This window comes from Cynocephalus volans, chromosome 15, assembly GCF_027409185.1.
Source record: "Cynocephalus volans isolate mCynVol1 chromosome 15, mCynVol1.pri, whole genome shotgun sequence".
In the NCBI taxonomy this organism is placed as follows: Eukaryota; Metazoa; Chordata; class Mammalia; order Dermoptera; family Cynocephalidae; genus Cynocephalus; species Cynocephalus volans.
Genome location: NC_084474.1, coordinates 16,822,824 through 16,837,531, shown reverse-complemented (window position 1 = coordinate 16,837,531; position 14,708 = coordinate 16,822,824). Strand labels below are relative to the sequence as shown.

The 14,708-nt window shown below is 37.4% G+C and overlaps 1 protein-coding gene and 1 non-coding gene across 2 annotated transcripts in view; one reads left to right on the top strand and one right to left on the bottom strand.

Annotated features, from left to right (window-relative positions):
- Positions 1 to 14,708, top strand: part of TOX (thymocyte selection associated high mobility group box) — a 285,457-nt gene that overhangs the window by 230,515 nt on the left and 40,234 nt on the right. The window contains exon 4 of the mRNA XM_063080055.1: positions 6,178 to 6,459. Within this exon, the coding sequence (XP_062936125.1) occupies positions 6,178 to 6,459 (282 nt within the window). The remainder of the gene's footprint in view (positions 1 to 6,177; positions 6,460 to 14,708) is intronic.
- LOC134364280 (U6 spliceosomal RNA) lies at positions 4,782 to 4,888 on the bottom strand. The gene has a single exon (XR_010021822.1). It is a non-coding gene; the product is annotated as a U6 spliceosomal RNA (small nuclear RNA).

The window sequence follows — 14,708 nt, the reverse complement described above, 5'->3', positions numbered from 1 at the left end:
AAGGACGCAGATATTTGAAGGAAGAACACAGACCCAGGAAGGCTTGTGAAACACAGTTTTTTACACTGAAAGGCAGGCCTTCAGTAGTTCTGGTGCCATTCAAGTGTCCAGTGGTGACACCATTTAGTCACTAACACAACTAACCTTCCAACCCTTTTTCTGTGTTTGGTATTTTAGTTACACCAAAATGTTACTCATTTTTTAAAAACAATAATTTGAGTTAAGCAACATGGGGATTTTTTTCCTTTTCCTTTTCAAAGAAAATCCAAATAAAAACACATGTTGAAATATGTATCAAATATTGTGCCTAAAATCTCCCACTCCAGCTCTATCCTCAGCCTGGTGTTCTTAAGCTATAAATGATCAGGCAGGGGAATGCGGTATTCACATCAAGCTGTGGATTACAAGGCAGGTCATGAGGGGAAATATATGATATCTGCTTTGGTTTCCTAATTGATTTTAATGGAACTTTTGCTTTCCACTAATTGGAAAAAGGTTTGGAAAGAACTCAGTTGAAATCTCCTCTTCATCATTATAATCCTCCTCCATTATTTTAATTGACATTGGTCCTCAATAGCAATCTGTAAAATTTAAGGAAATAGATTTGGTTTTTAAAAAAATGAAATACAGCACCCATTTTAAAATGGATTGAGTTTCCCAAATAGGGAGTATAAATATTAAGAGCTGCTCAAAAGTAAAATGTGATACTTCTAGCCAAGAAAATATGAAGGTCACTGGGATTGAAAATAACAAAATGAGAAATATACACACTAGAAATTACCTTTGAGACATTTGAGCCCTAGAATTTAGCAAATGAAGTTCCCATGATATCAAGGATTTATAACACTATTCCTATGAAGCCAGTATCCTCAGTCCTAATTGTACCTGGCCTAAACATCTATTCAGTGTAACTCAAGAAATATTTGTTGAGTAACTACTATGTGCCAAGATCCTTGCTAGATACTAGGGTGAGAGTGGTGAACAAAATAGACTCTATCCCTGTTTTTTGAGTTTATAATCTATTAGGGTGTATCCATTAAGATTATGTTCAGCTGTATAACAGAAAACCCCAAATCACAATGACTCTGCAAAGACAGTGGTTTATTTTTTTTTTTAAAGACTCCCATAGTAAGTAGGCTGTCTGGGCTCAATGAAAATCAGACCCTCAAGCTTCTTTCTTGTTCCTCCAACACCCTCAGGGTCCTCTTGGTCCAAGACATTTTCCCAAACTCTCTTACCCCCACATTTTTGCCAACAGGAGGTAGAAAAGAATAAAGGAGTCTTCCTGGAAGTACCACACAATACTCATTCACACCTTGTGGTCACGTGGCCATATGTAGCTGCAAGAGAAGCTACCAGTGCTCTCCTTTAATTGGCTGCTTGGCCCAGTACCTAAATACTAGAGGCCTGTCCCCCAGGACAAAAGAATAATGACTGTCAGAGGGTACAGCCTGAGGTTTCTGCCACAAAGGGAAACGGATCTTAGTCAAACTTTTCTGTTTTCATTAATGCTAGCTGAAGTTCACAGGAAATAAGAAAAACCATCAAACTGGCTAGTCTGTTTATACTGATAGTTTTCCTTCAGTTATACACTGATACAGCAAATGATTTTTGAATAGTTGGAATACTATTTAACTAAAAGAGATCTCACAGAGATTGATAAATGCATTAATCATGGAATAATCAAGATTACTGTCTAGATGGTACATATACATTAGACTAAGAAATTTTAAAGTGATGTCCCATGAAAAAAGTGCAAATAAAATGCTTTGGCAGCTCAGAATAAGAAAGTTCTTGAAGCTTTATAGGTGAGCTGACTTTTGAACTTGACCTTAAAGTCTACATAAGATTTGGATATGTGAACGTGGTAATGGAGTCATGGAATTGTGAAAAAAGCACAAGAATGTAAAATCAGCATATTTCATATTACTTCAGTCTTTGTTGGTAGAGATATCTGAGATCATTTAACCTCTCCCAGCCTGAACAGGATTTTGCAAAACAGTCATCCCTACGTGGCAACCTCAGAGGACAATCATAAGACTCAATCAGTAAAATCACTGAGCAAATCGCAAATCCTTGAGCAAAGTATGTTTTTTTACCCTCTTTTTAAAAACTTCAGACAGCAAATGCTCAGAAAAATGGTTATTGAATGAGAAAAGAGCAGATAAACAAAGACACACAATCAAGGGAGAAAGATGTAGGCAAAGAATAGCAATTGATTGGGTTTGGGGTTTGGCTGAATAGTAGAGTGCATGAAGGACAATTATAGGAAATAAGGTTTATCTGGAACCTTTAATGTCATGCTGCAGAGTTTGGATTTAATTGGGTAGGCAGATATCATTGGGAAGTTTGTGAGCCCATGGCTCATGAAGATTAATTTTGCAACACTCTTTAGGGGAGAGAGATGTGACGAGATTGTTTTTGGTTAAGCAGCTCTTGCAGGTAAGGAGGTCATGAAGGCCTGAAGTAGAATGAGTGTGGAAAAGGAAGAATGGGCAGTGGAAACAAGTGACATTTTAGAGTAGACTCCACAGAACTCACCAGAGTTGGGTAGAAAAATAAAGAGTCAAAAATGATTGGAACATTTGGAGTAGAAGTAACCAAAAAAAATACATTTGAGAAAGAAAACTTTGTTCTCCTATCTAGCAGGAGTGATGTCCAAGTAGTAATGTCTACTAAGCAGTTTGGGTCAGAACCGTCCATTTTAATTTAGAACATTCCCCATTATGAAAACTATGGTGATTCTTAGCTGGATGAAGAAATGTGACTCAGAACAGAACATTAGGATATCATTTAGGGGTGGGAAGTTGCAGAAAGAAGTGAAGTCAGTGAAGGAGTTGAGAAGAATCAGAGAGAACAGCTGTTGCTGCTAAGCATGGCTTAAGTGAATTATTCACAATAAATTTAAAATATTGGAGATTAACAGGAAATAATATTTTGATAGTTCAAGTTTCGTATTTGACATTAAGGAGCTGTAGTCAATCAATATCTTTCTAAAAAGAAACCAGTAATCAAACATTTACCTGCCTGTATGAGCTAATTATTCTTATTTTCAGTAATCAGACTCCATCCAGTTTAATTTCCCACATATTATGCATTAGGCAGGGATTAATACTGAACTGCCTCCTATGAAAGCAAGGTAAAATGGAAATACTCCTAATTCAGAAATATCACCATGGGGTTAAGATCTGACTGTTTGTAAGTGCATCTGAGAGCTAAAGACATTGCCACCCTCCCCGCAGGAAAATTGTTCTTTGATTTGGTGTTAAAGCTACCATCTGCCTGACCTAACACCATTGGTGACATGAGAATTCGAACTAATGATGAGTCTGTGGAAAAAGAGGTACCATCTTGAGTACTTCACATCCTTACCCAAATTTATTCTTCGCTCCTCCGTAGTCATTCCTACCTTCTTCTCCTTCTAGTATAGTGTGGAAATGCAGATTTTAGCACTCTAGAGATCTACCCATTATACAAATTACCATGAGAAAACAATTAATTAGATTGCAAAATAGTGGAAGAGATAGGTGCTATAAAGTGACATTGCTTTAAGCATTTGGAACAGTCTTAGTTGTAGTCATAAATCTGGAAACTATATGAAAATTGATTTAGAAATCATCCCCTGTAATATCATCTTAAAACCACAAGATTTCTGAGAGGGTGAGAAGAAATTGGGATCAAAACAGATTGAGATCAAAACAGATCCAAACTGTTATGTACACGCTTTGCAACCTGAGATTTATGTGAAGGAGAAATAAAGATATTAATTAAATACGTTTGGAAAGATAATTTAAAGTATGATTTTGCTAGTAAATACTTTTAATTTACCGGGCTATAATACTGTGTTCCACAAACATATAAGTTTGAATGTGCACATGAGTGCTTTATTTGGTGCAGGGTGGGGAGAGGGGGCTGCCCGGTGCAGGAGAGTGTCCATTTATGGGCATCCATTATTCTGTGCCCATAATCAGAGCTGTTCTACATGCTGAGGGTCTAAGAAAAAAACACAGGACTTTAGGACATTTGAGAGTAGGTGTGAAAGGCACTTAGTATATACTGTCTCTTCTGTGCATTTTCAAAAGTTGGTCCTGATTTTTATAGTGCCCTCTGTCACTGGCACAACTTTAAGGATATCTGTGAAAGCTAGTATTATTTCACATGCAATAGAAGATCAGATTATAGAAGTTACATGAACATCTAAGAAGAAATAAGAACTATCTTAGTAAATGTGAGTGGAGGCAATATGACTGGACTAGATAAAACCATCATTTTTGCATAGACAACATTTGAAAAGGCATTTTTATTTTTTTATTGGTTAAATATTTATGAAATACAAAGCTGATGGTCACCCCTGGATGTGGGGGCCAGATGCCTACTGGCTGTATACCCATTTCCACAAATTGCATTTGTGCCCTGTGTCCCCACCCAATTATCCCAACCTCCCTCCCCTTTCCCCCTTCCCTACCACTCCACTTTGTAGCCCATAGAATGTTCTCTCCCTCTGTAAGTCTAAAGCAGTACTGTGGTCTTTCTTTCCTTCCTTCTTTCTCTCTTAGCTCCCATACATGAGTGAGCACGTGCAGTATTTATCCCTCTGTGCTTGGCTTATTTCACTCAACATAAGTTTCTCCAAGCTCATCCATGTTTTTGCAAATGTGAGTATTTCATTCTTTTTTATGGCAGAGTAGTATTCCATGGTGTATATCTACCACAGGTTCCTTATCCAATCATCCATCAATGGACATTTAGGTTGATTCCATGTCTTGGCTATTGTAAACAGAAAGAACATGGAACACTTCACAAATTGGTGTGTCATCCTTGTGCAAAGGCCATGCTAATCTTCTCTGTATCGTTCCAATTTTAGTACATGTGCTGCTGAAGTGAGCACTGAAAAGGCATTTTTAATTACATAGCATGCAGGGCAGGCATGGGGCCCTGCCACAGTTTCGGTTTCCAATAAATCTAACTAGATTGGTAAAAAGACTAGAAAACATTGGTAGAAAATTATTTTATTACCATAATGAAAAAACAGAAACAAAGCCTATGACTAGGTTACTTAATCAGCCTTCATAGTGTTTCCACATCACAATAACATTTGCAAGCAGGTAATTACTAAGCATCTGACATTATGTGGGATTTTTTTTAATGAAATAGTAAGATAGCATTATTAATTTGATTTTTCAGTTCCAACATGTAACTTTAACCATACATCCCTTCACGGCTGCTATTTTTTTGCATAATTTTCTATTTTTCTGTCTTGTTTTGTGTACCCTCTACCTACCTGAATTCCCAAAGCCCCCTCCAAATGATACCACAGACTATTCTCGATTATTTTAAGTTTGAAAATGCTGGAGAAATGTTAAGTGAAATCCACCATACTCCTCTCATACAACACATTTGACCTCTAGATACGTTAAGAGCTTCATCCTCCGATGCTTTTAATTCTAATCCTTGCAGAGATGAAATTCATTGCTTGAATTACAAGAGTGAGTCTCATTAAGGCTGAAAAGCAGTGACCCAGATAGCATAATGGATTAATATGGTGACCTTGCAACTTTAGAGCTTTACTTTCAAATCTGACTGTGCAGTCATTTCAGTAGTCGATTAATCAATTGGTTAATACCAGCCTCTAAGTGTTCTGAATCTGGTAGTTAGGAGATCATTTTGGCCAGAACTACCCTATAAAGAATTAAACTAAGAACAATAGTACACTTATTAACTCCCAAAACCTTTCTTAAATGACCAGAATAAAATAAATGGGGTTTAATGAATTGCTGTGAATGCTGTAATCACTAATAATTCTATCATTTGGATTGACACTCTAATAAGCATCAACATTTTGAAAGTTACATCATATAAATATATTATAATTACAATATAACATAATTATACATATTAATGGTATATAGCTACATTTCATTAGTACAGAAGGACTGGAAATATAATTAATCAGGTCTTGGGTAACAAAATGTGATGATGTCTATTGAATTCTCAAATTCTATTCTTTTGGTATCCTTTAGGGTGATGTATATTGTTAGGATTATTGTACCCCAGAAAAAAATCAATGTGTGGGTAGCTCAGCAGTACATCCTTCAATTTAAAGAATTTAGAGAAAAAATAAATTTTGCCAGAAACATGTTCGCAAAAACTTATTTTTTTCATGTTTGTTTCTTGTAGATGCAAGATATACGGAACCCAGAAGGAACTCAGTATAGCTCCCATCCTCAGATGGCAGCCATGAGACCACGGGGACAGCCCACAGACATCAGGCAGCAGCCAGCAATGATGGCGCATGGCCAGCTGACCACCATCAACCAGTCCCAGCTAAGTGCTCACCTGGGTTTGAACATGGGAGGAAGCAACGCCCCCCACAATTCACCATCTCCACCCGGAAGCAAGTCTGCAACTCCTTCACCGTCCAGCTCAGTACATGAAGATGAAGGTGACGATACGTCTAAGGTATGAACGGGTTATGTTTAGGGCTTGCAGGCACCTTCCCATGGGGGGGTCCCAGATTACATCATCCAAATGAGAAACACTGGATGATGTGGGGGACATTCACTTTGTTAATTGAAACACAGGGTTACAAATGGAAAGGATTAAACCACCTGCTTGTCCAATTACACTAATTACTAAAGTCCCTAATAAATCCTTTAAATACAGATGTATAAAGAAGAAAAGTCATTTTCACCCACCAGATGGAGGGTCTGCATAGTGAGTAAGGCAAATAATTCTTGTAGGATTCAACAATCAAGCCTAATTCACCACTCTTTCAAGAACGTCAATTTCATTGTAGCCATTGTATTTTAAGAAGGCAGGATCCCAGGGGTCCAGTGAAGGGGTGTGTGTGTGTGTGTGTGTGTGTGTGTGTGTGTGTGTGTGTGTGTGTGTGTGTGTGTGTGTGTGTGTGTGTGTGTGTGTGTGTGTGTGTGTGTGTGTGTGTGTGTGTGTGTGTGTGTGTGTGTGTGTGTGTGTGTGTGTGGAATACAAGATGACTTCCTTCCAGAAGCAAATAGGCCTCATTGCATACCGTTTGTTAACCCCACGCCAATATGGTTGTCTCTCTGTCTGTCACCACTGGTGCCATTCTTTTAAGTTATCAGGATGAGAAGATGGGTCTTAAATACCCTTATACTGGAACATGAGCTGCAGAAGGTAGTTAGTTTCTTAAAGTGTTAGAAGCAACTGTTTTAAATAACTGCATCCAAACCAAGTGCACTGTCAGTCGAAAACACCAAAATAATCTGTCTATTGCCTTGATTATCAGCCGAGCATCTTCCAAATTCATCCTGGTGGGAAGGACTCCTGTGCCCAGTTACTGTAAAACACTCTCACTATTACATGAGTACTATCTAGTCCTACTCTTTTTTTTTTTTTTTCCATCTTACTAATTACTAATGAACAGTCACTTGTTTCAGCCACTTTTTTTCTTTTCACCTTTGGGAGAATTTTATTTTTGGGAAATTAGATTGCCGACATGCTACTAAAAACAGCACTGTGGGATTCTGATATCTATGGTTAATTTTCCAATAGCTACACTAATTTTTTAAAGATCCAGCTAAATAGTGGTTTACAGATTTATTTAGGCTGATGACAAAGACAAGATTGTTGTACTGACTGTCTTATTTTCTGTATTCTTGATGTGCTGGCATTTGGGGCCTTGATCCTGAAGAGACTGCCCCTATCAGGGCTGGCTAATTCCTAGAGATAGCAAATGACTCCCCTGCGAGTGTGACTTTTTTTAAATTTTAATTTTAATTTATCAATATACAATGTAGTTGACTTTTCTGTCCCTTTACCAATTTCTCTTTCCCCTCTACCTCTCCCTCTCCCCACCATCAACATCATATCTGTTCACTTGTCTTAACAAGTTCAAGGAAGTTTGCTTGTTGTGTCTTCTTTCCCCCAACACACACCGTTTGTTTGCATATTTGTTTGTTTGTTTGTTTGTTTGTTTGTTTGTTTATTCTTAGCTCCCACAAATAAGTGAGAACATGTGGTATTTCTCTTTCTGTGCCTGACTTGTTTCACTTAATATAATTTTTTTCTAAGTCCAGCCATTTGTTGCTGCAAATGATAATATTTCATTATTATTCATAGCACAGTAGTATTCCATTGTGTAGATATACCACATTTTCCTTATCCACTCATCTGATGATGGCCATTTGGGGTGGTTCCAACTCTTGGCTATTGGAAATACTGCTGCAATAAACATGGAAGTACAGGTATCCCTTTGACATGATTATCTCCATTCCTCTGGGTATATTCCAGCAGTGGAATAGCTGGGTCATATGGTAGATCTATCTGTAATTGTTTGAGGAACCTCCATACTATTTTCCATAAAGGCTGCACCATTTTGCAGTCTCACCAACAGAGTTTGAGGGTTCCTTTTTCTCCATAACCTCACCAGTATTTATCATTCTCAGTCTTTTGGTTATTAGCCATCCTAACTGGAGTGAGGTGGGTTTATCTCAAAGTGGTTTTGATTGCATTTCCCGAATACTGAGTGATGTTAACCATTTTTTCATATGTCTGTTGGCCATTCGTATATCTTCCTTTAAGAAATGCATATTGAGCTCCTTTGCCCATTTTTTAATTGGGTTACTAGTTTTCTTGCTGTAAAGTTGCTTGAGTTCCTTGTATATTCTGGATATTAATCCTATCTCAGATGTATGTTTTGCAAACATTTTCTCCCACTCTATCAGTTGTCTTTTCACTCTGTTTATTATTTCTATTGCTGTGCAGAAGCTTTTTAGTTTAATATAATCCCATTTGTTTATTTTTCCTTTGGTTGCCTCTGCTTTGGGGGTTGTACTCATGAAGTCTATACCCAATCTTACTTCCTGGAGTGTTTCCCCTATGTTTTCTTTCAGGAGTTTTATTGTTTCAGGATGTATATTTAATGCTTTCATCCATTTTTAGTTGATTTTGGTATGTGGTGAGAAGTACGGGTCTACATTTTCATTCTCCTACATATGAACATCCAGTTTTCCCAGCACCATTTGCTGAAGAGGCAGTCTCTTCCCCAGTGTGTAGACTTGGTGCCTTTGTCAAAAATAAGGTGGATGTAGCTGTATGGGTTGATTTCTGGATTCTCTATTCTATTCCACTGATCCGTGTGTCTGTTTTTATGCCAGTACCATGCTGTTTTGGTTACAGCTTTGTAGTATAATTTAAAGTCAGGTATTGTTATGCCTCCGGCTTTGTTCTTCTTGCTCAGGATTGCTTTGCCTATTCATGGTTTTTTGTTATTCCATATAAGTGTTAGTATAGTTTTTTCCATTTCTGAGAAAAATTTCACTGGAATTTTGATGGGGATTGCATTGAATCTGTAGATCACTTTGGGTAGTATGGTCATTTTCACAATGTTAACTCTTCCAATCCAGGAGCATGGGATATTTTTTCATCTTCTTGTGTCCTCTAATTTCTCTCAACAGTGTTTTGTAGTGCTTTTCATAGAGATTTTTCACATCCTTGGTTAACTTTATTCCTAAGTATTTTATTTTTGGCTATTGTAAATGGACTAGCTTCTTTTTCTGCATGTGCACTGTTGAAGTATAGAAATGCTAATGATATTTTGTGTGTTGATTTTGTATCCTATAACTTTGCTGAAATCATTTATCAACTCTAAGAGTTTTTTTGTAGAGGCTTTAGGCTGTTCAATATATAGGATCATATCATACACAAACAGGGACAGTTTGGCTTCATCTTTTCCAGTCTGGATGCCCTTTATTTCCTTCTCCTCTCTGATTGCGCTGGCTAGTACTTCCAACAATATGCTGAATAGGAGTGGTGAGAGTGGGCATCCTTGTCTAGTTCCTGTTCTTAATGATATTGGCAGGATGATATTGGCAGTGGGCTTATCATATATGGCTTTAATTGTATTGAGATACTTTCCATCTATACCTAACTTGTAGAGAGTCTTTATCATGAACAGATGTTGAATTTTGTCAAATGCTTTTTCAGTGTCTATAGAGATGATCATATGGTTTTTGTCTTTGATTTTATTGATATGGTGTATCACATTTATTGATTTGCATATGTTGAACCAACCCTGCATCCCTGGGATGAATCCCACTTGATCATGGTGTATAATTTGTGTATGTGTTTCTGTATTCTGTTAACTAGTATTTTATTGAGAATTTTTGCATCTATATTCATCAAGGACATTGGACTGTAGTTTTCTTTTTTTGTTGTATCTTTGTCTGGTTTTGGTATCAGGGTGATATTTGCCTCATAGAATGAGTTTGGGAAAATGGCCTCTGTTTCAATCTTTTGGAATAGTTTGAAGACACTTGGTATCAATTCCTGTTTGAAGGTTTGGTAGAATTCTGCAGTAAACCCATCTAGACCTGGGCTTTTCTTTGTTGGGAGCCTTCTGATAACAGCTTCCACCTCTCTTATTGTAATTGGTCTGATCAGATTTTCTACCTCTTCTTGGCTCAGTTTTGGCAGTTTGTGTGTGTCCAGAAATCTACCCATTCCCTCCAGATTTTCAAATTAGTTGGCATATAGTTGTTTACAACAGTCTCTAATGATACCATGTATTTCTGAGGTACCAGTTATAATATCACCTTTTTCATTTCTAATTTTTGTTATTTGGGTCTTCTCTCTTCTTTTCTTAGTTAGCCTTGCTAATGGTTTGTCAATTTTATTTATCTTTTCAAAAAACCAACTTTTTGTTGCATTGATCTTTTGTATCATTTTTCGGGTTTCCATTTCATTTAGTTCTGCTCTGATCTTAATGATTTCTTTCCATCTACTAACTTTGGGTTTGGATTGTTCTTGTTTTTCTAGTTCTTTAAGGTGAAGTGTTAGGTTGTTTACTTGCCATCTTTCCATTCTTCTGAAGTAAGCATTTAATGCTTTAAATTTCCCTCTTAGTACTGCTTTTGCAGTATCCCACAGGTTTTGGTATGATGTGTCATTATTTTCATTAGTTTCAATAAATTTTTTGATTTCCTGTTTAATTTCTTCTTGGACCCATCTGTCATTAAGTAGAATGTTGTTTAATTTCCATGTGTTTGTATAGTTTCCAGAGTTTTGTTTATTATTGATTTCTTATTTTCTTATTGTTATCTGAAAAAAATACCTGGAATAATTCCAATTTTTTAAAATTTGTTGAGACTTGATATGTGACCTAACATGTGGCCTATCCTGGAGAATGTTCCATGTGCTCATGAGAAGAATGAATATTCTGAGGTTATTGGGTGGAATGTTCTGTAGATATCTGCCAAGTCCAGTTGGTCTAAAGTGTTGTTTAGATTTTGTGTTTCTCTGTTGAGTTTTTGCCTAGATGATGTGTCCAATATTGACAGTGGGGTGTTCAGGTCCCCTGCTATTATGGTATTAGTGTCTGTCTCATTCTTTAGGTTTAATAGTGTTTGCTTTATAAATCTGGCTGCTCGATGTTTGGTGCACATATATTCATGATTATTACGTCTTCTTGATGGATAGATCCTTTTATCATTATATAGTGGCCTTCATTATCTCCTTTTATGGTTTTGGGTTTAAAGTCTATTTTATCTGATATAAGAATAGCTACTCCAGCTCATTTTTTGTTTCTATTTGCATGATATATCTTTTTCCATCCTTTCACTCTTAGTCTGTGTGTCTTTACAGATGAGGTGAGTCTCTTGAAGGCAGCATAGTGTTGAGTCCATCTTTTTAGTCCAGTCAGTCAGTCTGTCTCTTTTGAGTGGGGAATTTAATCCTTTTACATAAAGAGTAATTATTGAAAGTGTTGATATGCTCCAAGCATTTTACTGATTTTTGTTTGGATATCTTAAGTATCCTTTGTTCCTTTCTTTCTAATTTACTGTTTGTCTTCTGTGTTTGTTGGTTTCTTGGGATGGTAGAGAAATCTTTTTTCTCTTTATTGTTAGAATTTTTATTTTACTGGTGGATTTTGTTCTTTCTTGAGTATTCATGGCAGTGATGGGTGTTTTTCAGGTACGAAACCCAGTACTCCCTTGAGAATTTCTTGTAAGCCTGGTCATGTGGTAGTGAACTCCTGCAGTTTTTGTTTGTCTGAGAAATATACTATTTGTCCTGCATTTCAGAAGGATAGCCTTGCTGGGTAAAGTATTCTTGGCTGGCCATTTTTGTCTTTTAGTATTTTGAATATATCATCCTATTCTTTTCTGGTTTTTAGGGTTTCTGATGAAAGGTCTGATGTTAGTCTGATTGTGGCTCCCTTATAGGTCACTTGCCACTTCTCTCTTGCAGTGTTTAAGATTCTCTCTTTGTTTTTGAGTATTGCCAATTTGACTATAACGTGTTTTGGAGAGGCACTTTTTAGGTTGGATATATTTGGGGATCTTTGAGCCTCCTAAACCTGAAGATGTGTGTCTTTCCCTATACCTGGGAAATTTTCTGCTACTATTTTGTTGAATATGTTTTCAATTCCATTTCCTTTTTCCTTCCCTTCTGAAGTACCCATGATTCAGATATTTGATTGCTTAAGGTTGTCTGTTATCTCTCTTAGATTGTCTTCACTTTTTAAAATTCTTTTTTCTTTTTCTTTTTCTTTTTTTTTTTTTTTTTGTCCTTTCAAACAGCCCATCTTCAAGGCCAGAAATTCTCTCTCCTGCTTGTTCTAGCCATCTGGTTAAGCTCTCTCTGTTGTGTTTTTTATTTCATTGAATAAATCCTTCAGCTCCACAAGCTCTGCTACATTCTTTTTCAGGGCATTGATTTCTTTGTACATTTCTTCTTTCAGGTCCTATATACTTTTTCTCATTTCATTGTATTGTCTAACTGAGTTTTCTTATATCTCATTTAGTTTCCTTAGAATTGTTGCTCGAAATTCCTTGTCAGTCATTTCAAGGACTTCTGTTCTATAGGATCTAGAGCTTGAGAGTTATTATTTTCCTTTGGTGGTGTCATACTTTCTTGATTTTTCATATTCTGGTATCTTTCCTTTGGTGTTTAGTCATTGTGGCAGGGGGTTTCATGGTCCACTCATTCCATCCTGGTGTCTGGCCTGGATCCTGCAGGGGCTGCCAATTCGGCATGGCTGCCTTAGGGCCTGTGGGCTGATGGCTTGGGCCTCTCTGGGTGGCAGAGACTAGCCTGGTCTGGTGGTCCCATGGTATGGTGCCTGGCTGTTCCAGTGCAGGTGGCTCAGGGCCTGTGGGCCCGGTGGCTCTCAGGCCTCTCTGGTCAATCAGGACTGGCCTGGGCTTGCAAGTGTGCCTTTGATGTGCAAACCACCCAATGCAGTGCCCACACCCCCAACCACCACCTTTATCACATGCTTTCACACTGAACCACTGCACTACATCATCTTAGTAGTGTCCCCTGACAACAAACAAGGGACCTGTCCCATTGCCCAGAGCACTCCGAAATTATACAAACTAACCAACGCTTAGTTTCCTCAGTATGCCCACCCTGCCTGGCCCATTCCTTTCCACAAAAATCCCGGTACAGTCTGGGCCACGCTTTGTCCTCTCTCCCTAGCTGCCTCCTGGCCAACGTTGGCATTTTCCACATGGCCCTGCATGGTATATAACATGCCTCCTCTTTCTAGGGGTCTGTGAGCGTAAACCTCTTCCTTTATAACAGTCATTTCCATGCCTGCTGTCTCACCTTACCCGGTGAAAATACATGCCAGGTACATATAGGACAACGCACAGCCAAACATCACTGGCCATGTCAATTCTCTTACCCTCATGGTCTCTCCCTGCTGTCGGTGAGACAGTCTCTCATGAGACAAGTAAAAACGCAGAGGAAGACTAATTGATATTATCTAATTTACTGGGCTAGTGAAAGTCTGGCCTTTAGCTGACCACTGAGAGGGCAAAATAATTTTCTTCCAAAAATATGGATTATTCTAATGGCACCTAACAACCAGTGAGTACCTGGACCTCAATGTGAGCACCAAGAATTTGTTTGTGGCCAGTGATTTAGATGCCGTATTATGCATGGATAATTCCAGTCAATTTCCTAAATAGAAATGATATGTACTAGATTGTAAGGGGAAAAAATTAATGTTCTGCTCATAGTAAAAATCACTTGTGCATCTGTACTGTATCTTTATCAGTGTTCATTTGTGACATTTCAGGAAATTAAATGCAAAATTAGCAGCATCTTCTTAACAGTAAATTTTATATAGCATTATTCTTAATTACAATGGCATTTTGCATACTCTTCAACTTATATGAGTAGAAGAGTGAGTAGAAACCTGAAATTCACAGAGATAACATTCACAGATTCTACCATTTGCCATTAACCTCTTAGGTCCATATTTCACAATTCTTCTGAGGCATGAATTTGTATGCTGTAAGCTTCCAGGCTGGTGTGAAACTGTCAGTGGGAATCCTATTCAATTACTTAATATCCACATTTCAAAATAATTTATAGTTCTTTATTAGTGATTGTATAAGCACTGTAGAGTAGAATTCATGTTCCATAGTGGTATATTCTTGAATTGTTGATGTGCTAAGTTTTAGGGATGGATTTCTCAAGAGTGGAGCCGTTAAAATGGCATTTTGTCTACACAAACTTTAGCGAGGTTATGTTTAGTTTAAGTGTATTTCCATCTCAGAAAATTTCACCTTCCAATCCAACTCTACACTGTGTTCTTCACCTTCTCTCCAATTCAAAATCCTCTTATCCATTTATTCAACTTCTATTTATTAAATGGCTAGAAAAATCCTCTGATGAAAATGCTCAAGCATTCGTCATCACAGTGAAGGATTAAACTG